Source organism: Pleurodeles waltl, chromosome 6, assembly GCF_031143425.1.
Source record: "Pleurodeles waltl isolate 20211129_DDA chromosome 6, aPleWal1.hap1.20221129, whole genome shotgun sequence".
Classification (NCBI taxonomy): domain Eukaryota; kingdom Metazoa; phylum Chordata; class Amphibia; order Caudata; family Salamandridae; genus Pleurodeles; species Pleurodeles waltl.
Window position 1 is genome coordinate 1,608,404,740 of NC_090445.1, and position 23,834 is coordinate 1,608,428,573.

Genomic DNA, 23,834 nt, shown 5'->3' on the forward strand with positions numbered 1-23,834 from the left:
AACCACGAATGGACCCCAAACCTATGTGACCTTGTAGAGGGTCGCTGGGACTATTAGAAAATAGTGAGAGTTAGAAAAATAACCCTCCCCAAGACCCTGAAAAGTGAGTGCAAAGTGCACTGAAGTTCCCCTAAGGACAAAGAAGTCGTGTTAGAGGAATAATGCAGGAAAGACACAAACCAACAATGCAACAACTGTGGATTTCCAATCTAGGGTACCTGTGGAACAAGGGGACCAAGTCCAAAAGTCACAAGCAAGTCGGAGATGGGCAGATGCCCAGGAAATGCCAGCTGCGGGTGCAAAGAAGCTTCTACTGGACAGAAGAAGCTGAGGTTTCTGCAGGAACGAAAAGGGCTAGAGACTTCCCCTTTGGTGGACGGATCCCTCTCGCCGTGGAGAGTCGTGCAGAAGTGTTTTCCCGCCGAAAGAACGCCAACAAGCCTTGCTAGCTGCATATCGTGCGGTTAGCGTTTTTGGACGCTGCTGTGGCCCTGGAGGGACCAGGAGGTCGCAAATTGGACCAGGAGAGAGAGGGGACGTCGAGCAAGACAAGGAGCCCTCTCAGCAGCAGGTAGCACCCGGAGAAGTGCCAGAAACAGGCACTACAAGGATGCGTGAAACGGTGCTCACCCGAAGTCGCACAGAGGAGTCCCACGTCGCCGGAGACCAACTTAGAACGTCGTGCAATGCAGGTTAGAGTGCCGTGGACCCAGGCTTGGCTGTGCACAAAGGATTTCCGCCGGAAGTGCACAGGGGCCGGAGTACCTGCAAAAGTCGCGGTTCCCAGCAATGCAGCCCTGCGAGGTGAGGCAAGGACTTACCTCCACCAAACTTGGACTGAAGAGTCACTGGACTGTGGGGGTCACTTGGACAGAGTTGCTGGATTCGAGGGACCTCGCTCGTCGTGCTGAGAGGAGACCCAAGGGACCGGTAATGCAGCTTTTTGGTGCCTGCGGTTGCAGGGGGAAGATTCCGTCGACCCACAGGAGATTTCTTCGGAGCTTCTGGTGCAGAGAGGAGGCAGACTACCCCCACAGCATGCACAAGCAGGAAAACAGTCGAGAAGGCGGCAGGATCAGCGTTACAGAGTTGCAGTAGTCGTCTTTGCTACTATGTTGCAGGTTTGCAGGCTTCCAGCGCGGTCAGCAGTCGATTCCTTGGCAGAAGGTGAAGAGAGAGATGCAGAGGAACTCGGATGAGCTCTTGCATTCGTTATCTAAAGTTTCCCCAGAGACAGAGACCCTAAATAGCCAGAAAAGAGGGTTTGGCTACCTAGGAGAGAGGATAGGCTACTAACACCTGAAGGAGCCTATCAGAAGGAGTCTCTGACGTCACCTGGTGGCACTGGCCACTCAGAGCAGTCCAGTGTGCCAGCAGCACCTCTGTTTCCAAGATGGCAGAGGTCTGGAGCACACTGGAGGAGCTCTGGACACCTCCCAGGGGAGGTGCAGGTCAGGGGAGTGGTCACTCCCCTTTCCTTTGTCCAGTTTCGCCCCAGAGCAGGGCTAAGGGGTCCCCTGAACCGGTGTAGACTGGCTTATGCATAATTGGGCACATCTGTGCCCAACAAAGCATTTCCAGAGGCTGGGGGAGGCTACTCCTCCCCTGCCTTCACACCATTTTCCAAAGGGAGAGGGTGTCACACCCTCTCTCAGAGGAAGTTCTTTGTTCTGCCATCCTGGGCCAGGCCTGGCTGGACCCCAGGAGGGCAGATGCCTGTCTGAGGGGTTGGCAGCAACAGCAGCTGCAGTGAAACCCCAGGAAGGGCAGTTTGGCAGTACCAGGGTCTGTGCTACAGACCACTGGGATCATGGGATTGTGCCAACTATGCCAGGATAGCATAGAGGGGGCAATTCCATGATCATAGACATGTTACATGGCCATATTCGGAGTTACCATTGTGAAGCTACATATAGGTAGTGACCTATATGTAGTGCACGCGTGTAATGGTGTCCCCGCACTCACAAAGTTCAGGGAATTGGCTCTGAACAATGTTGGGGCACCTTGGCTAGTGCCAGGGTGCCCTCACACTAAGTAACTTTGCACCTAACCGTTACCAGGTAAAGGTTAGACATATAGGTGACTTATAAGTTACTTAAGTGCAGTGTAAAATGGCTGTGAAATAACGTGGACGTTATTTCACTCAGGCTGCAGTGGCAGGCCTGTGTAAGAATTGTCAGAGCTCCCTATGGGTGGCAAAAGAAATGCTGCAGCCCATAGGGATCTCCTGGAACCCCAATACCCTGGGTACCTCAGTACCATATACTAGGGAATTATAAGGGTGTTCCAGTAAGCCAATGTAAATTGGTAAAAATGGTCACTAGCCTGTTAGTGACAATTTGGAAAGAAATGAGAGAGCATAACCACTGAGGTTCTGGTTAGCAGAGCCTCAGTGAGACAGTTAGGCACTACACATGGAACACACACATATAGGCCACAAACTTATGAGCACTGGGGTCCTGACTAGCAGGATCCCAGTGACACATAACAAACATACTGAAAACATAGGGTTTTCACTATGAGCACTGGGCCCTGGCAAGCAGGATACCAGTGAGACAGTGAAAACACCCTGACATACACTCACAAACAGGCCAAAAGTGGGGGTAACAAGGCTAGAAAGAGGCTACTTTCTCACAGACCCTCTTTAGTATGCCAGAACCTAGGTACCAGGTGTACCATTTACTAGGGACTTACAAAGGGTGTTGAAGGTTTTGCCAATTAGGGAAACAACTGTGCTGTTTTGGGAAACAGATCTGGTACTGTGAGAACCTGATTAACAGGAACCCAGCGCACTTTCATTCAAAATCGCATCAGATACCAGGCAAAAAGTGGGGGGTAACCATGTCCAAAACAGCCAATTCTACACAGCACAACGCTACCAATTCAAAGATTCATGTATACTCACATATAGAAGGCTGGCTCATCAAAGCCAGCACACTCAAACAATGTTTGCACCATACTCAAACCACAATAGACTTGCTTCACCAAATAAGCTTTACGGTCAATTTCCAAAAGTCACACTTAAATTCACTTCAGATAAAACCCTATTTAGGGGCTATTCTCAACACTCAGTTGTGATAGCTTACCCAAATGCAGCAAGGATATAGAATATTCATGCACCGCTCCCTCACTTCAACTCCAATCACACAGTCTCAGTAAAATCAATTGTGAAACTTCTGGGAATGTTGGATTCCTCCATTGTAAGCGTGCCACATTCACATCTTCAAATGTGTCCATTACAGGAATGTCTGTTACGCCATTGGTCTTAGGCACAGGGTCGCTTAGAAGATTTGGGGCCAGATGTAGCAAAGGGTTTTTCCCATTCTGTGTCAATGGGAAAATCTGTTCTTACATATGGCCCCTAGTGTTGGTAGACAGCCACACCCCTCACTTTCTGCAGTGGGGGAACAAAACCAGCCCTTGAAAGGGGTGGTCATTCCTTGACCCTGTTCCACAGATTATTCTAATGACGGCTGCCTCTCAGACAGGGTGGGATGCTTATTTCCAGGCCCTCACAGTCCAGGGTCCGTGGGATTACACACACTGAATTCTACACATAAATTATCTAGATCTGCTAGCTGTTGACGTAGAACTGAAAGTGTTTGTAATTCATCTCATCAACAAGGCATATGCAAAGACAACATGACAACCATGTATTGTGTGCAAAAACGCAGTGGGGTCCCATTCACTGCAGTTGTCTCATCTCTGTTTCTTGGTGTGTGAGTGGTTTTGTGGGTCTGAGTAGGTGTGTGCGTGGCTGTGTGAGTGGTTGCATGTGTGTAAGTGAATCTGTGAGTGGGTTTTGTGGTGGTTTTGTGGCTCCTTCAGTGGGTGTGGTAGTGGTTTTGTTGGGCTGTATGTGTTTAATAGTCATACGGGGCAATGCGAAGTGTCTCAGTGGGTCTGCGGATCCCCAAGTGCCCCAAGAGAAAATATTTTTGGGCAATTTCTTGCCCATGAGGGGTCCCTATCAGACCCCTCCATCAGCCCATGGGGTCAGTTTATAAGGGGTCAGCATAGATATATCCTATATAATCTTTAAACCCCTCCCCCTCAACTTGTCCTGATTCACAAAGTGTTGGATGCAGCTTTTTTCTCAGGTTGCGGCCAGCCAATTACGGCATTGCTGTTCTAGCAAGGATCTTCCTCTCTAGGTATGTATACATTTTTTTCTTTAATAACACCAAAACTACTTAACAAATTCATACCATATTACACAAAGCAGTCTTTCTGGACCAAGATATAACTTTATGCCAAATTTGGAGTAATTCCGTTCAGTGATGTCTAAAATCCCTCTGGTAAATTGCTTGGGGAAAACATGTTTTGGGAGCCCACCTTTTCTCCACCCTGCCCGACGAATCACCCTGAAACCTCACATACAACAGCTGGAATGGCAAACTAGTTTTGAAAGTTTCTTGAAGATTCGTTAAACAGCGCCAAAGTTTATAGCAAAACAACAAACGCTTTTCCTATGGAAACTAGTTCCTAACTATAACTACCTACTGGTGACCCCCAGTAAGTTTATAAAGATTACAGGGACGTCATAGTTAGGTTCTGAATTTACTCGTACAAAACCATAGAAAGTCATCAGTTAGAGTTCTTTTAAGTAATTATAACTTGTGCCTTGTCATGCTCAGTGTTCTTATCAGTAATTTTATTGCAACTGTTGCAGCGATATCAAAGATGCCATACCAGATCTCATCAATGATATAATATGTGGAGTAATAGCTGTGGATGGCAAAGGCTCGAGTTATAGTTCCCTGAGGTTATAGTTACTTAAAAGAACTCTAACTATAACTGATTAATTTCTGTGGTTTTGTTGAGTAAATTCAGAACCTAACTTTTGTCCCTGCAAACTTTTGTTGTTGTTGTTAACTTCAATTGCTTTTTTAACCTAAAGCTATTTTAATTACTGTACATTATTCCAACCCCTGTCGTGCACGGCCTTCTGCTGTGTGCGCGAGGGTTGGTTGCAAGGCCTGACCTGCAGCCAGGCCTTGGAGTCAAGTCCTTATAACCACCCAACCCCCGGGCCACGCATGTACTTTGGCTTTGGGTAGCACTGGTAGCCCACAGGGCAGTGGTCCTCTAAGTGGGCTTATGAGTGTTTGAGTGGGTCTGAAAGTTGGTGTGCGAGTCTGAGTGGGTACATGAGTGTCTGAGTGGGCTTATGAGTCTCAGTGCATGTATGAGTGAATGAGTTAGGGTATGAATAAGTCTGTGGTTTTGCTTTCAAAGTTTCCCATATATTGCAAATAATTTGTGAATATCGCACATGGTGACGCAAAATTATTTTAACCCCTAATTTGCCTCTAAAACACACCTGTATCACACACTTGGGATCAGGGTACCTTCATTCTGGCCTCTTATGCCACTTTCAATTTGGCTATTCACTCACAGGGAATGTGTCCCGTGGAATAAAATGGCAGCTGCAACTTTCTATTCAGGTCGCGGTCAGTTGCAGTGCTTCTTTTCGCATGTGTATTTATGAAAATATATAAATGTTCTTGAATTATTCGTGAAATATTTGCCAAGTCATCGCAGCCAGAGATATACAAATTTATTTTCCCTTTAATAGCTCGAAAACCAGTGGACGGATTTACACCAATAAGGGAAAGTATGATCTGCTTACTGAAAGCTAGTTTCTGCCAAATTTGGTGTAAACCTGTCCAGCGAATCGGCTGCAGATGTGTCTAAATGGAATTACCGTGGGAAACACACATTATTTCACCCCACATCCCCTTTTTCTCTTCCCCCACTTAACGGATCACCCCAAAACTCTGTGCAACAAGCATCAGTGCAACACTTTTTTTTGTGTAAAATTTTGTGAAGATTCGTCGAACGGTGCAAAAGATATAGGGAAGACAAAAAACTCTTTTTCAATGGAAACATGGTCCTAACTAACTACCTAGTGGCATGTTCATTGTGCGACTATGAAGATACTGTCTCCCTTTAGGCAACAGTATCCCATTTCAGTTTTTGAAGGCAAGTACCTATCTGGCTCTGCTTGCCTTTCTCTTTCTTTTTCAAATTGTTTTAGAAATGGTTGGTTAAGCCTTTCCTTGTCTTATATAGTCACTTTCTAACTTGTCTTCTTTTAAAGAGAAAAAAAGACTAATTCAGTTCACATTGGGTTTTAAGTGGGCATCACATTTTTTGGCAGAACTTAATTTCACTTTGTAAGATTGTAGAGAGGTAGTCAATGTTATGAATACAGTTTGGATCCTGATGTAGAAGTATTAGAATTTCATGCCAATTACTTTTAATTTGGGGATACACATGTGACTCGTGACTCCCTGACATGGTGAATTTTGCCAGGTAGCTGCTGAAAACAATACCTGTTTTAGTTGACTCTGTTTTTTTTGTCTCCATCTTTTAGCTGAGTAAGTGCACAAACAAAGTGCTAAAGTATGAGCTAATGCGCCCATCCAACAAGGTACATCAGTTAGTATTGTGCGAAACGCATCGAGGGCGAATGGTGAAACACCAGTGCTGCCCTGGCTGTGGCTACTTCTGTATGGCGGTGAGTAGCTTTTTGTTGTTTAACTATGCTGCAGATCTCTTCAATTATTTTATCAGGGTTTATAAAGTGTACTAGGCTGCTCATGTATGTTTACTGCTCACTTCAACTCAGTTCATTTCAACACTGTACAGTTTATCTAATTTAGAGTCCCTTTAACACATAACATTTGCTAGCATTGTCCTTTACTTCAGTCATCTTGCATCCTCACAGGCCCAAAACAAGTGATAAATTATAATTGCTGTAAGACAAGAGTAATTGCAACCTTGTATCATTATGCTGTATTGTGTTAAACAAATTTAATATATTCTGCTTCCCATGCAGTTGTTATTGTGTGGCCATTTCTTTGATGTAAGTATTTTTAAAACCACCTCTACTTGTGATCATCTCTGCCTTCTGCAAGTCCAGTCCTTTGACATTACTAGTCCTACTGACCTTAGGAGAATTGTGAAAATACTATATTATACATGCAGTTACTTGTGCCTGTCCAGTCTGCTTTAACACACATTATCCATTTGCTTTCGATTGAGAACTACTAAACCACCTACTTCATTCCTACTTCATTACCAAGGTCAAGGGGGAGCCACTGATTCTTGCCGCTATTAATGCTCCACCATCAGTTGCGTCAATGAAAAATAGTTTCATTAGTGAAGACAGTAGTATAGGAATATCTGTGCCCTTGTATGTGCAAATTATTAGCATTTGATCTCCATGTCTTTAAATGCAGGAGGATGTTTATGCTCCATATGAAAAATATATTTGACAGTTTGTCCTACCCATAGAGGAGAAGAGAGTAATTCATTAATTCATTAATTTATTTCCTTGATTGGTGTGAATTTGTTTGGTGTTAAAATGAACTTTAGTTATTCTTCATTGTAAATAATGATGGCTTTATTATTGCTATTAACTGATTTTTAGACACATTTTCCTAATTGCCTTATATCAGTAGCACCCTTTTTTTAGGGAATGTTCTCCATGTCATTTTAATCTGCTATAACTGCATTCTCACCTTTGTAGGCCAGCTTGCACGCTATGGTCCTAATTTTTTTTTAATGATTCTAGGCAATTTCATTTCTTTTAACCATCTGAGACGTGCTTCCTAAGTGGGAAAGGAGGCTGATGCCTTTATGTTTGGTTTCTTACTTAGGACTAGATAGGCACTTTTTGATAGAGGTTTTAATTCAGGCCTGATCCTATCTTCATATCGCAGGTGACGTGCAAAATCCTTACACCATTTCAGATATTAATCTTGAGAGTAATTTATTTTGTTATTTTTGTGCTTTGGATGCATATTAAATTAACAATTTTGCTAAATTAAAAAAAAAATAGTAATACAGGCCATACACAAGTAAAACAGTAAGTATCAATTTGTAGCATGTTTTACTCATATATATATATATATATATATATATATATATATATATATATATATATATATATATATCTATGCTTAGCATACTCCTGCCTGCCATCTAGTATTGGGCTTGGACGTTGCAAGTTGGCTTTGTTCGAAAAGTCTATAGAGTCATGAGGTATAGTGACTCCTCCTAAAGTCTGAATTGGGCATAGTCATCAATTCCTTTGTTAGATTGTTATTCCATTGGGTTCAGACATATATTTCGGAGCTCTTCGACCGATAATTTGACACAGTTTCACCGACTCTTTTGTGACTGCTATACATCACCTATTGACGGAAACACATAGGGGGACCAGCCAATGGCTGAATTCAGAATTCTTAACCCAAACAACCTTGGGCCCTACCCCGGCTTCAACAATTCTCCATCAACTTCCCTTACTCAACCCATACAGAATGATGGGAAAAAAATGCCTTTCAGCCTCTGCTCCAAATGCCACGAGAAGTACTCCAGGCAAGATCATCATCCATTCTGCAACCTTTGCCTGACTCCGGACTGCAGGGAAACATTGTGTGAGGCCTGCCCCGCCTTTCGGTTGAAAAAGACAACAACGATGAGAGGTGGTGGGCCCACACCGTGATGCAGGCACAGCATACAGAGGATTCAGTCAATATATTCGGGGACCAACAATAGCAACCCCAAGAAGAAATAAGCCTTGAGGCAGGCACTCAACAGAATGGTGACGAAGTTGCAGACGCCAGGTGCCCCAGTGGACGTCCCTATCCTTGCTAGACTCTGATCAAGAAACGGAAAAAGTCCAAGATATCACTTCAGTAGGGCAGGCGAGTGCAGTGGTGAAAGTACCAACCACACGTACTCAATTGAACGCTGAAGACCGAACACAAGCTCATGAAACCTCACTGCCATTGGGCCTTGGAGGACTGCAGTATAACACCTGTCAAAACACTGGTCTTAAACCGAAAAATTTATTTATTTAAAAATAAAAAAAGCAACCCTGAACGAACATATGTTAAAGAACTGATTGAAAGGATGCATACCTTCACATTCCCATACACCCGGCACATCACAAATATCTCAGATTTGTGATAGTATAATATTGCCAAATCAAAGTGTTCCACTTCGGGGTCAGAAGAGCTCTAAGGGTGTGTACAAAATGGCTCGCATTCGTAGCAGCTCACTTGCGCAGGCAGATAATTCCTCCGTTCCCATACCTAGACAAGTGGCTCATCAAAGCCAACAATTTCAAAAAAGGGTTGCACTGTACTCAAACCACACTAAGCTTACTTCATCAGTTAGGCTTCGCCATCAATTTTCAAAAGTCACATCTAAATCCACTTCAGGTATAGCCCTATCTAGGGGCCAATTCTCAACCCACAGTTGGGTATATCCCACCTAAATGCAGCAAGGGTACAAAACATTTAAACTTAAATTTATCTTTCATCCCAGTCATAGTAAAATCAGTCATGAAACTCCTAAGAATGATGACCCCTTCCAGATTGCCACTCGCCAGGGATGCCCCCTCTCTCCGCTGCTTTTTGCCGTCGAGATGGAGCAGCATGTGGCTCGCCTGCGACAGCATCACCGTCATAGAGGCTTGGCATTTCAACAGCATCCTATATTAATATCCATGCATGCGGATGATGTTGCCTTATATGTTCACGATCCGCAGCTGCGTCTTGGCTTTCTGTTGGATGAGATAGTTTGCTTTGAGCAGATTTCTGGGATCACCATCAACTGGTCCAAGTCAGTGGTGTTGCCTCTATCCGAGGCTATGGTGCAGTTTTCCTCCATATACCCCCTCTGCTGGGCTGATGGACCGGTGTGGTATTTGGGTATCTGGCTGAGTAGGGACGTCAACATGCTTTGGTCAGCTAATTATGGCAAAGCTATTATGTGGTTGGAAGATAAGGTGGAGGTGTGGCGTTCATTGCCGCTCTCGCTGACGGGTCGCATAGCGATAGCGAAGATGGTTATTCTGCCCGAATTTCTGTACCCATTTATCAATCTACCTCTTACACTTACAGAAAGTTTTCTGAAGCGGGTCAGGTCCGCACTTGTAACTCTGTAAAATTGACCCTTCGGTTCAAACTGGGAGGTCTGGCGTCCCCGGATGTATCACTCCATTATCACTAGGCACATTTTGCACATTTTTGGCTACACCTAATCCGATACTTGCCACATTTGGCACCTGAAAGAGATACTGTGTGGCCTGATAGACTACCGCGGGTGCTGGTTGGCCCAATCAAACCCAGACCGCAAGGGGTCATCATGGGCCTGTACGGCGAGAGCCTGGACTGCGCTGATGCGGAGCGCTGATGTGCTAGAGACTTTTGCGCCTTCGATACTGGTGCTGGATGTTGCGGACATGCAGTTGTCGGAGGATGCCTGGATCTGTGAGTTTCTTCGTGAATCCAACTTAACTACCTTGGGGTGCTGGTTCTCTGAGAGGTTCATCTCCTCGGAGGCCGCACTTGGTGATGTGCACGACACTGCACTGCATCGACTATTCTTGCTCAGTATTCGTGCCATGCTCCGTGCACGTTACCTGTGCTTTCCTGCAATACCCACAATGTGTTGAGTGCTGGAGCTTTTGTATCAAACGCAATCCCTGCGCAGGCTTATTACGAGGTTATATGTTTGTAATCAGAACGCTGTGGCTGAGACTGAGGTTAAAGCTAAAGCCCACTGGGAGGTGGATATGGGTGAAACCATTCCTGAGGACGAGTGGCAAAGATGCTCCGCGCATATGAGAGAGCTGTCCCCCAACTACAGACTGCGCCTTAGTCACTTCAATTTTCTACATTGTATTACACGCCCGTGGGTTGAAGGGTATGGTTCTCCGGGCTGATGCGTGTTGTTAGAGATGTCTGACCCCTGATGAAGACTTTTTGCATCTAGCGTGGAGCTGCTCGGCGCAGCACGAATATTGGATGGAGGTGCTGCGAGCGATTGAGGAGGCAACTGAGCTCCAACTGCTGCATACCCCTAAACTTGCCCATTTGGGATATGCTGAGGGGATACCCGCCATGCAAGGGAGATTGGTGGGACTGCTGCTGGCTAAGCTTAGGGCCGCGATGTGCTGGGGAAGACATCAAACCCCCGTTGCTCTGAATCGTTGCAAGATGCTTCGTATTGTCAGCAACAACTAATGATATACTGGGAACTTATGCCTGAGGGCTCCCTACCAAGAGACTTATGGGCCCCCTGCAGTCTTTTTTGGAGACCCGGGCACCGAACAACATACTGTCACCCACCGTTCCCCATTGACTGTGCAATAGTTATACTCTCCTACAATGCTATCCAATCACTGCTTGCATCTATATTGGTGATCTGATAGATGCATTGTCCTTGTCTCCCCCCCCCCCTCCCCCCCACCTCTTTCCAGCTACATATTCTTGCTTTCCCCTTTCTTCTTTTTTATTCTTCTTCGTTCTGCTGTTTGCTCTCCCTCCATTTATGTCTCTTCCATTCCCTTCGTTATATACATCAGGAGGTCTCACTGATGCGGTTTTGTTCATACTGCGATTATTGGCTGTATGAGACTGCCTTCTTGATTTATACGTATGATGGATGTACGACTCTGTTGCTCCTTACTTTCTGCTGTGACTATGTGTACTTAATGACCTCACTGATGTGTATGTTTGGTGTTATCAATAAATGCAAAAATTAAATAAAAATAAAAAACTCCTAAGAATGATGGCTTCTTGCAAAGTAATCGCACCGCATTCCCGCCTTCACATGCGCCCGTTGCAAGAATGTCTATCATGCCAATGGTCTCAGGCACAGGGTCGCTTAGAAAGGTGGGCCTGTCTACCAACACTAGATACTCTCGCTCTGCAGTGGTGGTTTAAAGGGACGGCCATTCCTGGACCTTCTTCCCCAGGTGATTCTGACAACAGATGCTTCTCAGACACGGTGTGGTGCTTATCTCTAGGATCTCACAGTTCAGGGTCTTTGGGATCACACACACTGAACTCTACACATCACCTAGCGCTCAAAGCCTTTGTAATTCATCTCACGACCAAGGTAGTTTTTATACACAAAGACAATATGACAGCCATGTATTATGTGCAAAAACAAGTGGGGGGCATTCTCTACAACTGTCTCGCCTTGAACAAGCAATTTGTTATTGAGCCATCCATCACAATATATACCTGTTAGCTGAACACCTACCAGGAACACGCATCAATTTTGCAGACCTCCTCAGCAGGATGCAGCAACAAGTACACAAGTAGGAACTCCACCCCTCAAGTCCTTCTACCCTACTTTTAAAAGTGGGGATTTCCAGACATAGACCTTTTTGAAAGAATAGAAAACCCAAAATGCCCAAATTTCACCTCCTGGTTCCCACAACCTCAGTCCAAGGGCAATGCTCTATGAATGAACTAGTCAGGGATATTTGCTTATGCTTTTCCACCTCTCCTCCACTTCTGGTTTGGAAACCCAGGCAAACGTCCCTCAAACTCAGTCTATTGCCGCCCACATGGGCCAAGCAACCATGGTTCACCACTCAAGTAGACCTATCAGTAGTGCCACACGAGAAACTTCCCCTCAGCCCAGACCTTCTCATTCAGAACTTTAGTCAAATCAGGCACTCAAACATCCCAAGGAGTTAAATCTTGCAATTTAGCTCCTGTGGTCATATAATTGGTTATCTAAATCTACCTCAAGAATGTATGGATATTCTTAAGGAAGCTCGTAGACCAACTACTAGAGCATGCTATGCAACCACATGAAAACGTTTTGTGCGCTATTGCATTGCTCAAGGTTGGGACCCCTTCCAAGTATCAGAGCAAAATATAATTATCTGCCTTCTTTATTTAAAGAAGGCAAACTTAGTATACACTCGTATTATGTTACAGTTAGCAGCTATAGCTGTTTATCTTCAGAACAGACCACGTTCTACTCTTTTGAAAATTTCTGTTATTAAAGCTTTTCTGGAGGGGCTTAAAAGAGTAATACCCCGAAGACTACACCCTGTGTCTTCTTGGAACCTGATCTGGTCCTCATTAGACTTAATGGGCCCACCATTTGAGCCACTACATTATTCTCCTTTACAGTTTGTCGTGGAAGTTGGCATTCTTAGTTTCATTAACCTCCCTCACACGTGCCAGTGAGCGCCAGGCATTACCCTTAAAATGGACCCTTCTTCAAAAAGCATAGGGATAAAGTGGTTCCTCGTACCAATTTAAATTTTTTACCAACAAAGGTATCTTAGTTTCTTAATCAAGCGATTGAATTGCCAATCTTTTTCCCCCAACCTGTTTGTTACTGAAAGAGTCTTTACACATATTAGATATTAAAAGAGCCCTTATGTTCTATATTGAGAGGTCTAAAACCTTTAGGGAGTCAAACAACTTTTCATTGCCTTTTCTCCACCACATAAAGGCAACCCTGTTGCTAAATCACTATAGCAAGATGGATTGTCAAATGTATCCAAACTTGCTATGCAGAAGCCAAAAGGCCATACCTATCCTCCTTAGAGCGCACTCAATTGGTAAAAATAAAAAAGGTGCATCCATGACCTTTTTTGGTAAAATTCCAATTGCTGACATGTAAAGGAGCTACATCGGCAATACCACACGCTTTCCCTAAACATTAATAAGTGGATGTTTCAGCACTCCAACAAGCTAATGTAGGCCAGGCAGTCTTACATACTCTATTCCAAAATATTACAACACCCACAGGTTAGCCACCGCTTTTGGCAGGCATTGCTTTACAGTCTATGCAGCGCATGTGTGTCAACAGCCACATATGCCATGAAACTGAAAGTGTTACTTACCCAGTAAACATAATTTTGTGGCACGCATTGCTGGAGATTCCAATGCACCCACCCACCTCCCCGGACACATGTCTGTAATACTCGCTTATACACACTTATAAGCATTGACTTTTCATTTACATTGTCTTACACTACACTCCATTCATAAATTGCATGCAGGAAAACAATCAGATGATGGAGTCGATGGCCATGCGCATTACCAGCAAGAGGAGGAGACATTTTGAAGAAAAACAACTTGCAACCTTCCGGACCCAGCACTAGATGGCGGAAGTATGCAGAACATGTGCATCTGAACACTACCTGCCACAAAGAGATGCTTACTGGGTAACATTTTCCTTACATTTGCACTCACATAATTGTACTAATAAAACTATACAGTGCACAGATCAAAACATGGGGCGATTGCATCACCTAGTTTACTGCTTCTTTTTGATAATAAAGTATTTGTTTGCAACACACTTCAGCAGTGGCAAAAATGAGCTTCATTTGTGTGTTCATAATTCTGATATATTCTGAAGTACTTACACAGTTCATTTAAATGTTGTTCTGTGGTAGGAAAAAACTTTGAAGTTGAAGAAATGTAAACAAGCACCCTTGGAAGTCAGCATTTGAATTTGAATGCACAGCAAATGTGACAAGATAATAGCAAGATTTAAAGGCCTGTTAACATAAAGAGAGTTTATGGAAGAATAAAGAAAACATGTTTTAGGCAACAGGAGGGCCGAATTGAACCTGAAGAGCATAAAGCAAATAGAGCCTGGAAATGGAAGGCTGGGAAGTGAGTTACAAACCACAAAGCCAGTGGTAATCAATGAGAGGAATGCATACCTAGGTCAACTTTCAGAATGTCCCCAAGATGTCTTCAGCAAACCAGACAGCTGGTCTATCTAGTAGGCAGCGACCTAAAAAGGACCCTGACACGGTCAAAGCCATGTGTGCCTTACAGACAAACCAAAATGGAGGGTCATTTTGTAATGGTCAGTACAAAGGCAAATCCAAAGAAACTACTTCTACAGAGTCAGGTACCTTTCAGAAGCAGCAAAGCAGCTATCGACTCCAAATTACCAGAGGGTCCTATAACCTAGCACACTACAGAGACCGTAACAGTCGAGGTTGTGGAACCACTACTAAGGGAACCACTTTAAAAAAGCAGTGGCTCTGTCCGTCTCCCCTCTCAGCACTTAACATCAGTAAGGGGGAAGTCTACAGGACTTAACATCGAATGGAAAATCACCTCAGATCGGTGTGTCCTTTTAATAGTAAAAGCCTGATATTGCCTATTACTGACATCTTCACCTAATATCCCACCTCATGGACAAATAATGTCAAGAGAACTCTTACTACTTCTACAAGGGAAAGTTCTAGCTTTGCTTCAAAAGGGTAGCATAGAACTGGTCCCAAAGCAGTACTAGGGACACAGGTATGCGCACTGTATTTCCTCATTCCAACGAAAGATGGCACCGTAAGGCCTGTACTAGACCTCAGGCCTCAAAAAGTACGTCCTGTCAGAGCACTTCCACATGGTAACATTGCAGGAAGTAATACTGCTACTTAGGTAGGGGACTTCATGAGATCTATTGATGTCGGAGGCTCCTATTTACACATACCAATACACCCAGCCCACTGGCACGACCTCCGATTTCGAGGAACATTATCAGTTCAAGGTGTTGCAATTTGGAGTAACTACCACACCAGTATTTAAAAAATTTCTTGCAGTAGGAGCTGCTCATCTCAGAAGGGGTTGCGAAATGTGTTCCCCTGTCTAAATGATTGGCTGATCAAGAGTGCAAGGAAGCAATTTTTGCAGGGAACTGAGAAGGTAATCACTCTTCTGCATAATCTTGGTTTACTGCTGATTGTTAGCAAATTTCGTCTCCAACCCTTGCAGATTCAGCAGTCCCTGGGTGCTATCCTAAATTCAATCATGGTAAAGGCTTATCCAGTCCTGCAAGAGTACAAAATATCTAACTTGGAGTTGCCTCTTTTTTAGCCACATAGTCACATCACGGTCAAAACAGTGCTTAGCCTTTTAGGGATGATGGTATCATGCATTCCCATAGTGCCACATGCATGACTGCACATGCGATCCCATCAACAGTGTCTACAATAACAATGGCTACAGACGGAGCAGCACCTACAGGATTTTCTGTTGATAGTGCTGGCAATTCATCGCTCTCTGCAGTGGTGGAACAGCAACAGTTAGTTGCAGGGTCGGCCCTCCAAAGCCCCAGTTCCCCAAGTAACCATTACAATTGATGCATCCTTATACGGTTGGGGAGTGCACATACAAAATCTTGCAGTACGTGGTCTGCAATACAAATGTCTCTAAACATCAGTCATTTAGAGCATCTTGCAATCAAGTTAGCTTTCAAAGCTTTTCAGCAACATCTTCAGCACAAGGTGATCTAGTCAAAACGGACAACATGACTGCCATGTATTAAATACAGAAACAGGGAGGAACACTCAATACACCTGTTATGCCCACCACAGCGAAATGACATTTGGGGCATTTATCACAGCATCCACCTATTAGCAGAATACCTACAGGGTGGATAAAGACTTTGCAGATATGCTCAGCAGAATGCAGCAACTGGTATACAAGTGGGAAATCAAGAGAACATTATGCCACTCATACTTCCAACTATGGGGAACCCAAGAGGTTGCTATATTTGCCACACAGTAGAACGCAAAATGCCAAAGCTTCGCCTCCAGGTTTCCTCACCCTTGTCCAAGGGCAATGCTCTGTGCATCAATTAGTCAGGGATATTTGCCCATGCTTTTTCTCCTCTTCCACTCATTCCTTACGTGTTTCAGAAACTCAGGCACACATCCCTCTCAATAATTATAAGAGCCCCACCGAGGGCACAACAAGCATGGTTTACAACTCTGCTACAACTATCAGTTGTGCCACATGAGAAGTTGCAAATCTGGTCACACTTTCTAACTCTGGAGCATGGCAGGGTCAGACACCCCAACCAACTCAATCTAGCAGTTTGGCTCCTGAAATCCTAGAGTTTGAATTCCTAAATCTTCCAGGAATGTATGGTCATATTAAACAAGACACAGGCAAGCTACCCAGCTAAATGGAAAAGATGGAAACGATTTTACACTATTACGTGACAAAACAGATCCGACCGCATGATCATCTTTACTGTTTCAAATACTGCTCCTATCCTAAGCTCACCCGATGAGTGCAAAACAGTCTAACAAAGATGCTGATGACCCAGCGCAACACAGACTATAGGAGGAATCACTATACCTTGTGACTCGAAAGACTTTTCGAACATAAGCAACTTTCAACGTTCAAGACCAACGCTAGATAGAAGTATGATCTAAGGTACTACATGCTACAAATAGATGCTTGCAGGGTATCATATTTTTCCATTTGTGAAAAATTATCCTCACGGTGTGTGTGTTTGTATGTTGTGTATATAAGAACCTTTGTAATATGCAACACTTTCTCTCAACCCATACATAGGGTTCTAGCACTCTTCGATGAGCTGTTTGTATGGCTTAGAATTTAAAGTAAATAACATGTAGTTGTCTTGTTAAATGACATTGAATGGTGATTACCTTTTCTTTTACCCCATTTGGATGATGTAGGGCACCTTTATGGAGTGTCTTCCTGAAGGTGGTATCTCTCATCGTTTCCACAAGACATGTGAGTCCATTGTTAATAACACAAGTTACTGTCCACACTGTGGGGAAGAAGTTCAAAAGGCAAAGGAGGTTACAATAGCAAGAGCAGATACCACTTCATCTGTCTCGGTCCCCTGTGAGCAGGAACAATCAGTTGCCTCTGAGGGAAGGGCCGACACTACCACAGAAGGGTAAGTAGTCTGTAACTTTATCTCCATGATTTGAAGCAGAGCTCTTGCATTTTGTCACTCCATCTTGTGTTGTAGGGTTTCCACAGAAACCCCCTCAGACACTGTTGGGCATTGGCCGGGGAATTATGGCAGGAAAATCTTGCAGGAACAGTATATGACTGCATTACCCAGGTTATCTAGCTTCAAGAAATGTCCTGTGTTGGAATGTTGTCCTGGGAGTGGACCCCACTCATATATGAATGTTAGTGCATGCCCCATATTGACTTTAGTGCGGGGGGGATTAGTCCGAAGCTGTAGGAAGCTGGCTCTGTATACTATTTCAAAGTAAGAAATAGTGTGCACAGAGTCCAAGGGTTCCCCTTAGAGGTAAGATAGTGGCAAAAGTAGATAATTCTAATGCTCTATTTTGTGGTAGTGTGGTCGAGCAGTAGGCTTATAAGAGGGTAGTATTAAGCATTTGTTGTACACACACAGGCAATAAATGAGGAACACACACTCAGACTTACTCCAGGCCAATTGGTTTTTATATTGAAAAATATATTTTCTTAGTTTATTTTAAGAACCACAGGTTCAACATTTACATCAAACACTTTAAATGTAAGGTACTTCACTTAGATACTTTAGGAACTTTGAATGAAAACAATATCATGTACAGTCTCTGTAAAAATGGCAATAAGCTATTTTCAAAGTGGACACAGTGCAAAAATCAACAGTTCCTGGGGGAGGTAAGTGAAGGTTAGATTAGGAGGTAAGTAAAACACTTACGAGTCTCAGTTCTGGGGCATAGGCAGCCCACCTTTGGGGGTTCAAGGCAACCCCAAAGTTACCACACCAGCAGCTCAGGGCCGGTCAGGTGCAGTGGTCAAAGAGGTGCCCAAAACAAATAGGCGCCTATGGAGAACAGGGGTGCTCTGGTTCCAGTCTGCCAGCAGGTAAGTACCTGCGTTCTCGGGGGGCAGACCAGAGGGGTTTTGTAGAGCATTGGGGGGGGACACAAGTAGGCACACAAAACAAACCCTCAGCAGCACAGGGGCGGCCGGGTGCAGTGTGCAAAGCAGGAGTCGGGTTTTGTATAGGTTTCAATGGAGGGACCTGGGGGTCACTCTAGCAGTGCAGGCAGGCACGGGGGCTTCTCGGGACAGCCACCACCTGGGCAAGGCAGAGGGCCGCCTGGGGTTCACTCCTGCATCGAAGTTCGGTTCCTTCAGGTCCTGGGGGCTGCGGGTGCAGTGTTGGTTCCAGGCGTCGGGTCCCTTATTACAGGCAGTCGCGGTCAGGGGGAGCCTCTGGATTCTCTCTGCAGGCGTTGCTGTGGGGGCTTACGGGGGTCGTCTCTGGTTACTCACGGGTTCGCAGTCGCCGGGGAGTCCTCCCTGAGGTGTTGGTTTTCTGCAGGTCAAGCCGGGGGCGTCGGGTGCAGAGTGTAGAGTCTCACGCTTCCGGCGGGAAAACGTGAAGTCCTTGGAAGTTGCTTTTTTGTTGCAAAGAAGTAGCTGGTTTCGAACAGGGACGCTGTTCACCAGAGTTTCTTGGTCCTGTAGTCCAGGGCAGTCCTCTGAGGCTTCAGAGGTCACTAGTCCCTGTTGGATGCGTCGCTGGAGCAGGTTTTGGAAGTGAGACAGGCTGGTAGGGCTGGGGCCAAATCAGTTGTCGTCTTCCTCCTTCTCTGCAGGCTTGTAGGTCAGCAGTACTCCTCCTTTTTTCTTCAGGCTGCAGGAATCTGCTTTCCTGGGATCTGGGGAGCCCCTAAATACTGAATTTAGGGGTGTGTTTAGGTCTGGGAGGGCAGTAGCCAATGGCTACTGTCCTTGAGGGTGGCTACACCCTCCTTGTGCCTCCTCCCTGAGGGGAGGGGGGCACATCCCTATTCCTATTGGGGGAATCCTCAAAACTCAAGATGGAGGATTTCTCAAGATAGGTGTCACCTCAGCTCAGGACACCTTAGGGGCTGTCGTGACTGGTGGGTGACTCCTCCTTGTTTTTCTCGTTATCTCCTCCAGCCTTGCGGTCAAAGTGGTGGCAGTGGCCGGAGGGGTGGGCATCTCCATTAGCTGGGATGCCCTGGGGCGCTGTAACAAAAGCGGGGAGCCTTTGAGGCTCACCGCCAGGTGTTACAGCTCCTGCAGGGGGAGGTGAGAAGCACCTCCACCCAGTACAGGCTTTGTTCCTGGCCACAGAGTGACAAAGGCACTCTCCCCATGTGGCCAGCAACATGTCTGGTGTGTGGCAGGAACTGATCAGCCTACACTAGAAGTCGGGTAGGTATTCAGGGGGCATCTCTAAGATGCCCTCTGGGTGTATTTTACAATAAATTGTACACTGGCACAGTGTGCATTTATTGTGCTGAGAAGTTTGATACCAAACTTCCCAGTTTTCAGTGTAGCCATTATGGAACTGTGGAGTTCGTGTTTGACAAACTCCCAGACCCCATACTCTTATGGCTACCCTGCACTTACAATGTCTAAGGTTTTGCTTAGACACTGTAGGGGCATAGTGCTCATGCACATATGCCCTCACCTGTGGTATAGTGCACCCTGCCTTAGGGCTGTAAGGCCTGCTAGAGGGGTGACTTACCTATGCCACAGGCAGTGTGGGGTTGGCATGGCACCCTGAGGGGAGTGCTGTGTCGACTTAGTCATTTTCTCCTCACCAGCACACACAAGCTGTGAAGCAGTGTGCATATGCTGAGTGAGGGGTCCCCAGGGTGGCTTAAGACATGCTGCAACCCTTAGGGACCTTCCCTGGCATCAGGGCCCTTGGTACCAGGGGTACCAGTTACAAGGGACTTACCTGAGTGCCAGGGTTGTGCCAATTGTAGAGTCAAAGATACAGTTTAGGGAAAGAACACTCTGTGCTGGGGCCTGGTTAGCAGGGTCCCAGCACACTTTCAATCATAACTGGCATCAACAAGAGGCAAAAAGTTAGGGGGTAACCATGCCAAGGAAGGGATTTCCTTACATGGGTCCTCCAAATTGTCCGAAGGGGCTACTTCCTCCCCTTCAAGACATCTCCTCCAGCCATGCCACCTTCATACAATGGAATATCAGAGGATCATCTAGCGCTTCTCAGCGAGAAAGTCCAAGCCCTTTTGGCCAAAGGAGCTATAGAGAGGGTTCCGTTGCCAGAAGTAGGTCGTGGTTGCTATTCCCACTAATTTCTATTTCCGAAACAGGACAAAGGTGTTCGACCTATATTAGATCTTCGGTCCCTCAATCGCTTCCGAAAAAAAGAAAAGTTCATAATGTTGACATTGGCTCAGGTCCTATCTGTCCTGTATCCCGGAGACTGGATGGTAGCGTTAGACTTGCAAGGTGCATACTTCCACATTTCCATTTTGCTGGCCCACAGACGTTACCTACGATTTGTGGTAGGGCATGAGCACTTTGAGTTTACTGTGCTCCCCTTTGGCCTTACCAGTGCTCCTCGAGTGTTCACAAAAGTGATGATAGTAGTGGCAGCTCATCTGCGCAGGTTATGGGTCCCAGTCTTCCCCCACCTCGATGATTGGCTGTTGAAGGCAAACTCGCCTAGACAGTCGTCTCCCACCTCCAAACTATGGCGAACCTTTTGCATTCACTGGGGTTTACTATCAACGTGCCAAGGTCACACGTGACTCTTTTAGACTTTCCCTTTCATCGGAGCTGTTCTGGATACAGTGCAGTTTCGGGCATATCCTCCCAAAAAGCAAGTCAAGGATATTTGAGCTTTGATACCGATGTTTCAGCCTCTGTCCTGGATTGCGGTGAGAATGACTCTGAGGCTGCTGGGTCTCATGGCCTCGTGCATCCTGTTAGTTCAAAATGCCAGATGGCATATGTGGGCTCTGCAGTGGGACCTGAAGTTCCAGTGGGCGCAGCATCAGGGGAAACTCTCTAACAAGGTCCAGATCTCGGAAGGGACTGCGAAAGACCTGCAGTGGTGGTTAACAAATCAGGATTGGGTCAAGGGCAGATCCCTCTCCTTCCCCCAACCAGATCTTACGTTGTGACAGATGCGTCACTCCTAGGATGGGGTGGCCACATGGGAGAGGCAGAGGTCAGAGGCATCTGGTCTCCGGCGGAAACCAGGCTCCATATCAATCATCTGGAGCTCCGAGCAATTCGACTAGCATTGAAAGCATTTCTTCCCTCCCTCAAAGGGAAAGCAGTGCAGGTGTTCACAGACAACACCACCTCCATGTGGTATTACAACTAACAGGGCGGAGTGGGGTCGTGGACCCTTTGTCAAGAGGCCCTTCGCCTCTGGACTTCGCTGGAACATCAAGGCATTTCCCTGGTGGTTCAACATCTGGCAGGCTCCTTGAATGCAGAGCAGACAAACTCAGCAGACAATGCATGGTCGACCACGAATGGCGTCTCCATCCGGAGATGGCACAAGGTCTCTTCCTGTAGTGGGGAGAACCTTGGTTAGACTTGTTCGCCTTCGTAGAGAACACTCAATGTCAGCTGTTTTGCGCGTTGGAGTTTCCAAGGCAGCAGTCACTCGGCGACGCTTTTCGTTGCGAGTGGAATTCAGGCCTCCTGTATGCCTTTCCACCTATACCAGTTCTGAAGATCTGGCAAGACCGGGCCCGAGAATACTGGTGGCTCCGGACTGGGCACGAAGAGTCTGGTATCCCGAGCTTTTGAACATGGCCATAGCTCCTCCGATCAGAGTGCCCCTTTGGGAGGATCTTCTGTCGCAGCAGCAGAAGAAGGTCCTCCACCCGAACCCGTCAACTCTGCGGCTTCATACGTGGAGATTAAGTGGCGACAGTTGACATCTTTTGACTTGCCACCCGAAGTCTGTGACGTTATCTTGGCAGGCGTCCCTCAACCAAAACTGTATGTGCCTGTCGTTTGAAGAAGTTTGTGGCATGGTGCATCAACAATTCTATTGATCCTCTTATCTGCTCCTCTTTCTCATGTACTTCTCTTTATTCTTTCACTTGCCCGACAGAGTTCCGCCCTGGGCACTCTTAAGGGATATCTTTCTGCTATCTCTGCTTTCTTGAGGTTACTAGATCAGCGTTCCTTATTTAAATCTCCTATAGTTGGGAGGTTTCTTAAAGGCCTTACACATCTTTCGTCCTATCCCATTCATCATGCCCCAATGGGATCTCAACCTGGTCTTAACGTACCTTATGTGTACCCCATTTGAACTGCTTCTCGCTGTCCTCGAAGGCTCTTGAATATAAAGACTGTCTTTGGTTGCCATTACTTCTGCCCGCAGATTTAGTGAACTCCAGGCTCTGTCATCTAAGCCACTGGTTCTTGCCATACATCCTGACAGTGTTGCTTTGCACGAGGGCTTCTTTTCTACCTAAGGTAGTGAAACCCTTCCATGTCTGACAGTCCATCACCATGCCTACCTTTTACGCACCCCCACATTCCTCTCACGAAGAGGAGAGACAACAGCGCCTGGACCCAAAAAGAGCATTGGTGTTCTATCTTGATCGTACCAAAGACTTCCGGGTGGACGATCAACTCTTTGTGGGATATGTGGGTGCAAAGAAGAGGAAGGCGGTGCAGAAGAGGACATTTCAAGATGGATACTCTTATGCATCAAAATGATGTGCTACGCTCTGGCTAAAAAGCAACCTCCTGAAGGTTTGCGAGCTCACTCCACCAGAGCTACTGCTGCTACCACAGCGCTAGTACGGGGTGTTCCAGTCCTGGATATTTGTCAGGCAGCAATGTGGGCATCTCTGCACCCTTTTACCAAGCACTACTGCCTAGACAGTTGGGTCTGAAGGGAAGGCTACTTTGGCCTTTTGGTCCTGCAGTACTTTTTGGTGTGATCTTGATTCGCAGGCCCACCACCGGGGATTGTATTGCTCAGGTATCTATTCAAAGGTAAGGAATCTGCAACTAGAAGTCTCTATCAGATGTACAAGTTACTTACCTTTGGTAACAAAATTTCTGGTAGAGAAACATTCTAGTTGCAGATTCCTTACCGACCTGCTCATCCTCCCCGCACTGCGAACTGATTTCTAGGGACAATAACTTTCCCTTAAGGGCCCTAGTTTTGGCACACCACTCTGTGTTCTTCATGGCTCTGCGCTACTGGTGTGGGAAGTTGTGACAAGAAACTGACGTCAATACTCCGGGGTGGTGCCTATTTACGTCTGCGACGTCATCACGGCGCCCGCGAAGTCGACCAATGCCATCTGACGGCACGCAGAGGTACTGCTCGGAGAAAAATCTCCAGATCCAGTCTGACGCCTGGGGAAATTCAAAGGTGGGGAATCTGCAACTAGAATATGTCTCTACCAGTTATTTTGTTACCAAAGGTTAGTAGCTTGTACACCAGTGATATTCTCTTTTCAACTCCATGGCTGTGAAATC

The 23,834-nt window shown here is 45.8% G+C and overlaps 1 protein-coding gene across 15 annotated transcripts in view; it reads left to right on the plus strand.

Annotated features, from left to right (window-relative positions):
- EHMT1 (euchromatic histone lysine methyltransferase 1) overlaps window positions 1-23,834 on the plus strand; it is an 800,236-nt gene that overhangs the window by 417,480 nt on the left and 358,922 nt on the right. For all 15 annotated transcript variants that reach the window (XM_069241478.1, XM_069241487.1, XM_069241485.1 and 12 more), the window contains 2 exons: window positions 6,380-6,523; window positions 17,282-17,508. In XM_069241478.1, coding sequence (XP_069097579.1) covers window positions 6,380-6,523; window positions 17,282-17,508 — 371 coding nt within the window. The remainder of the gene's footprint in view (window positions 1-6,379; window positions 6,524-17,281; window positions 17,509-23,834) is intronic.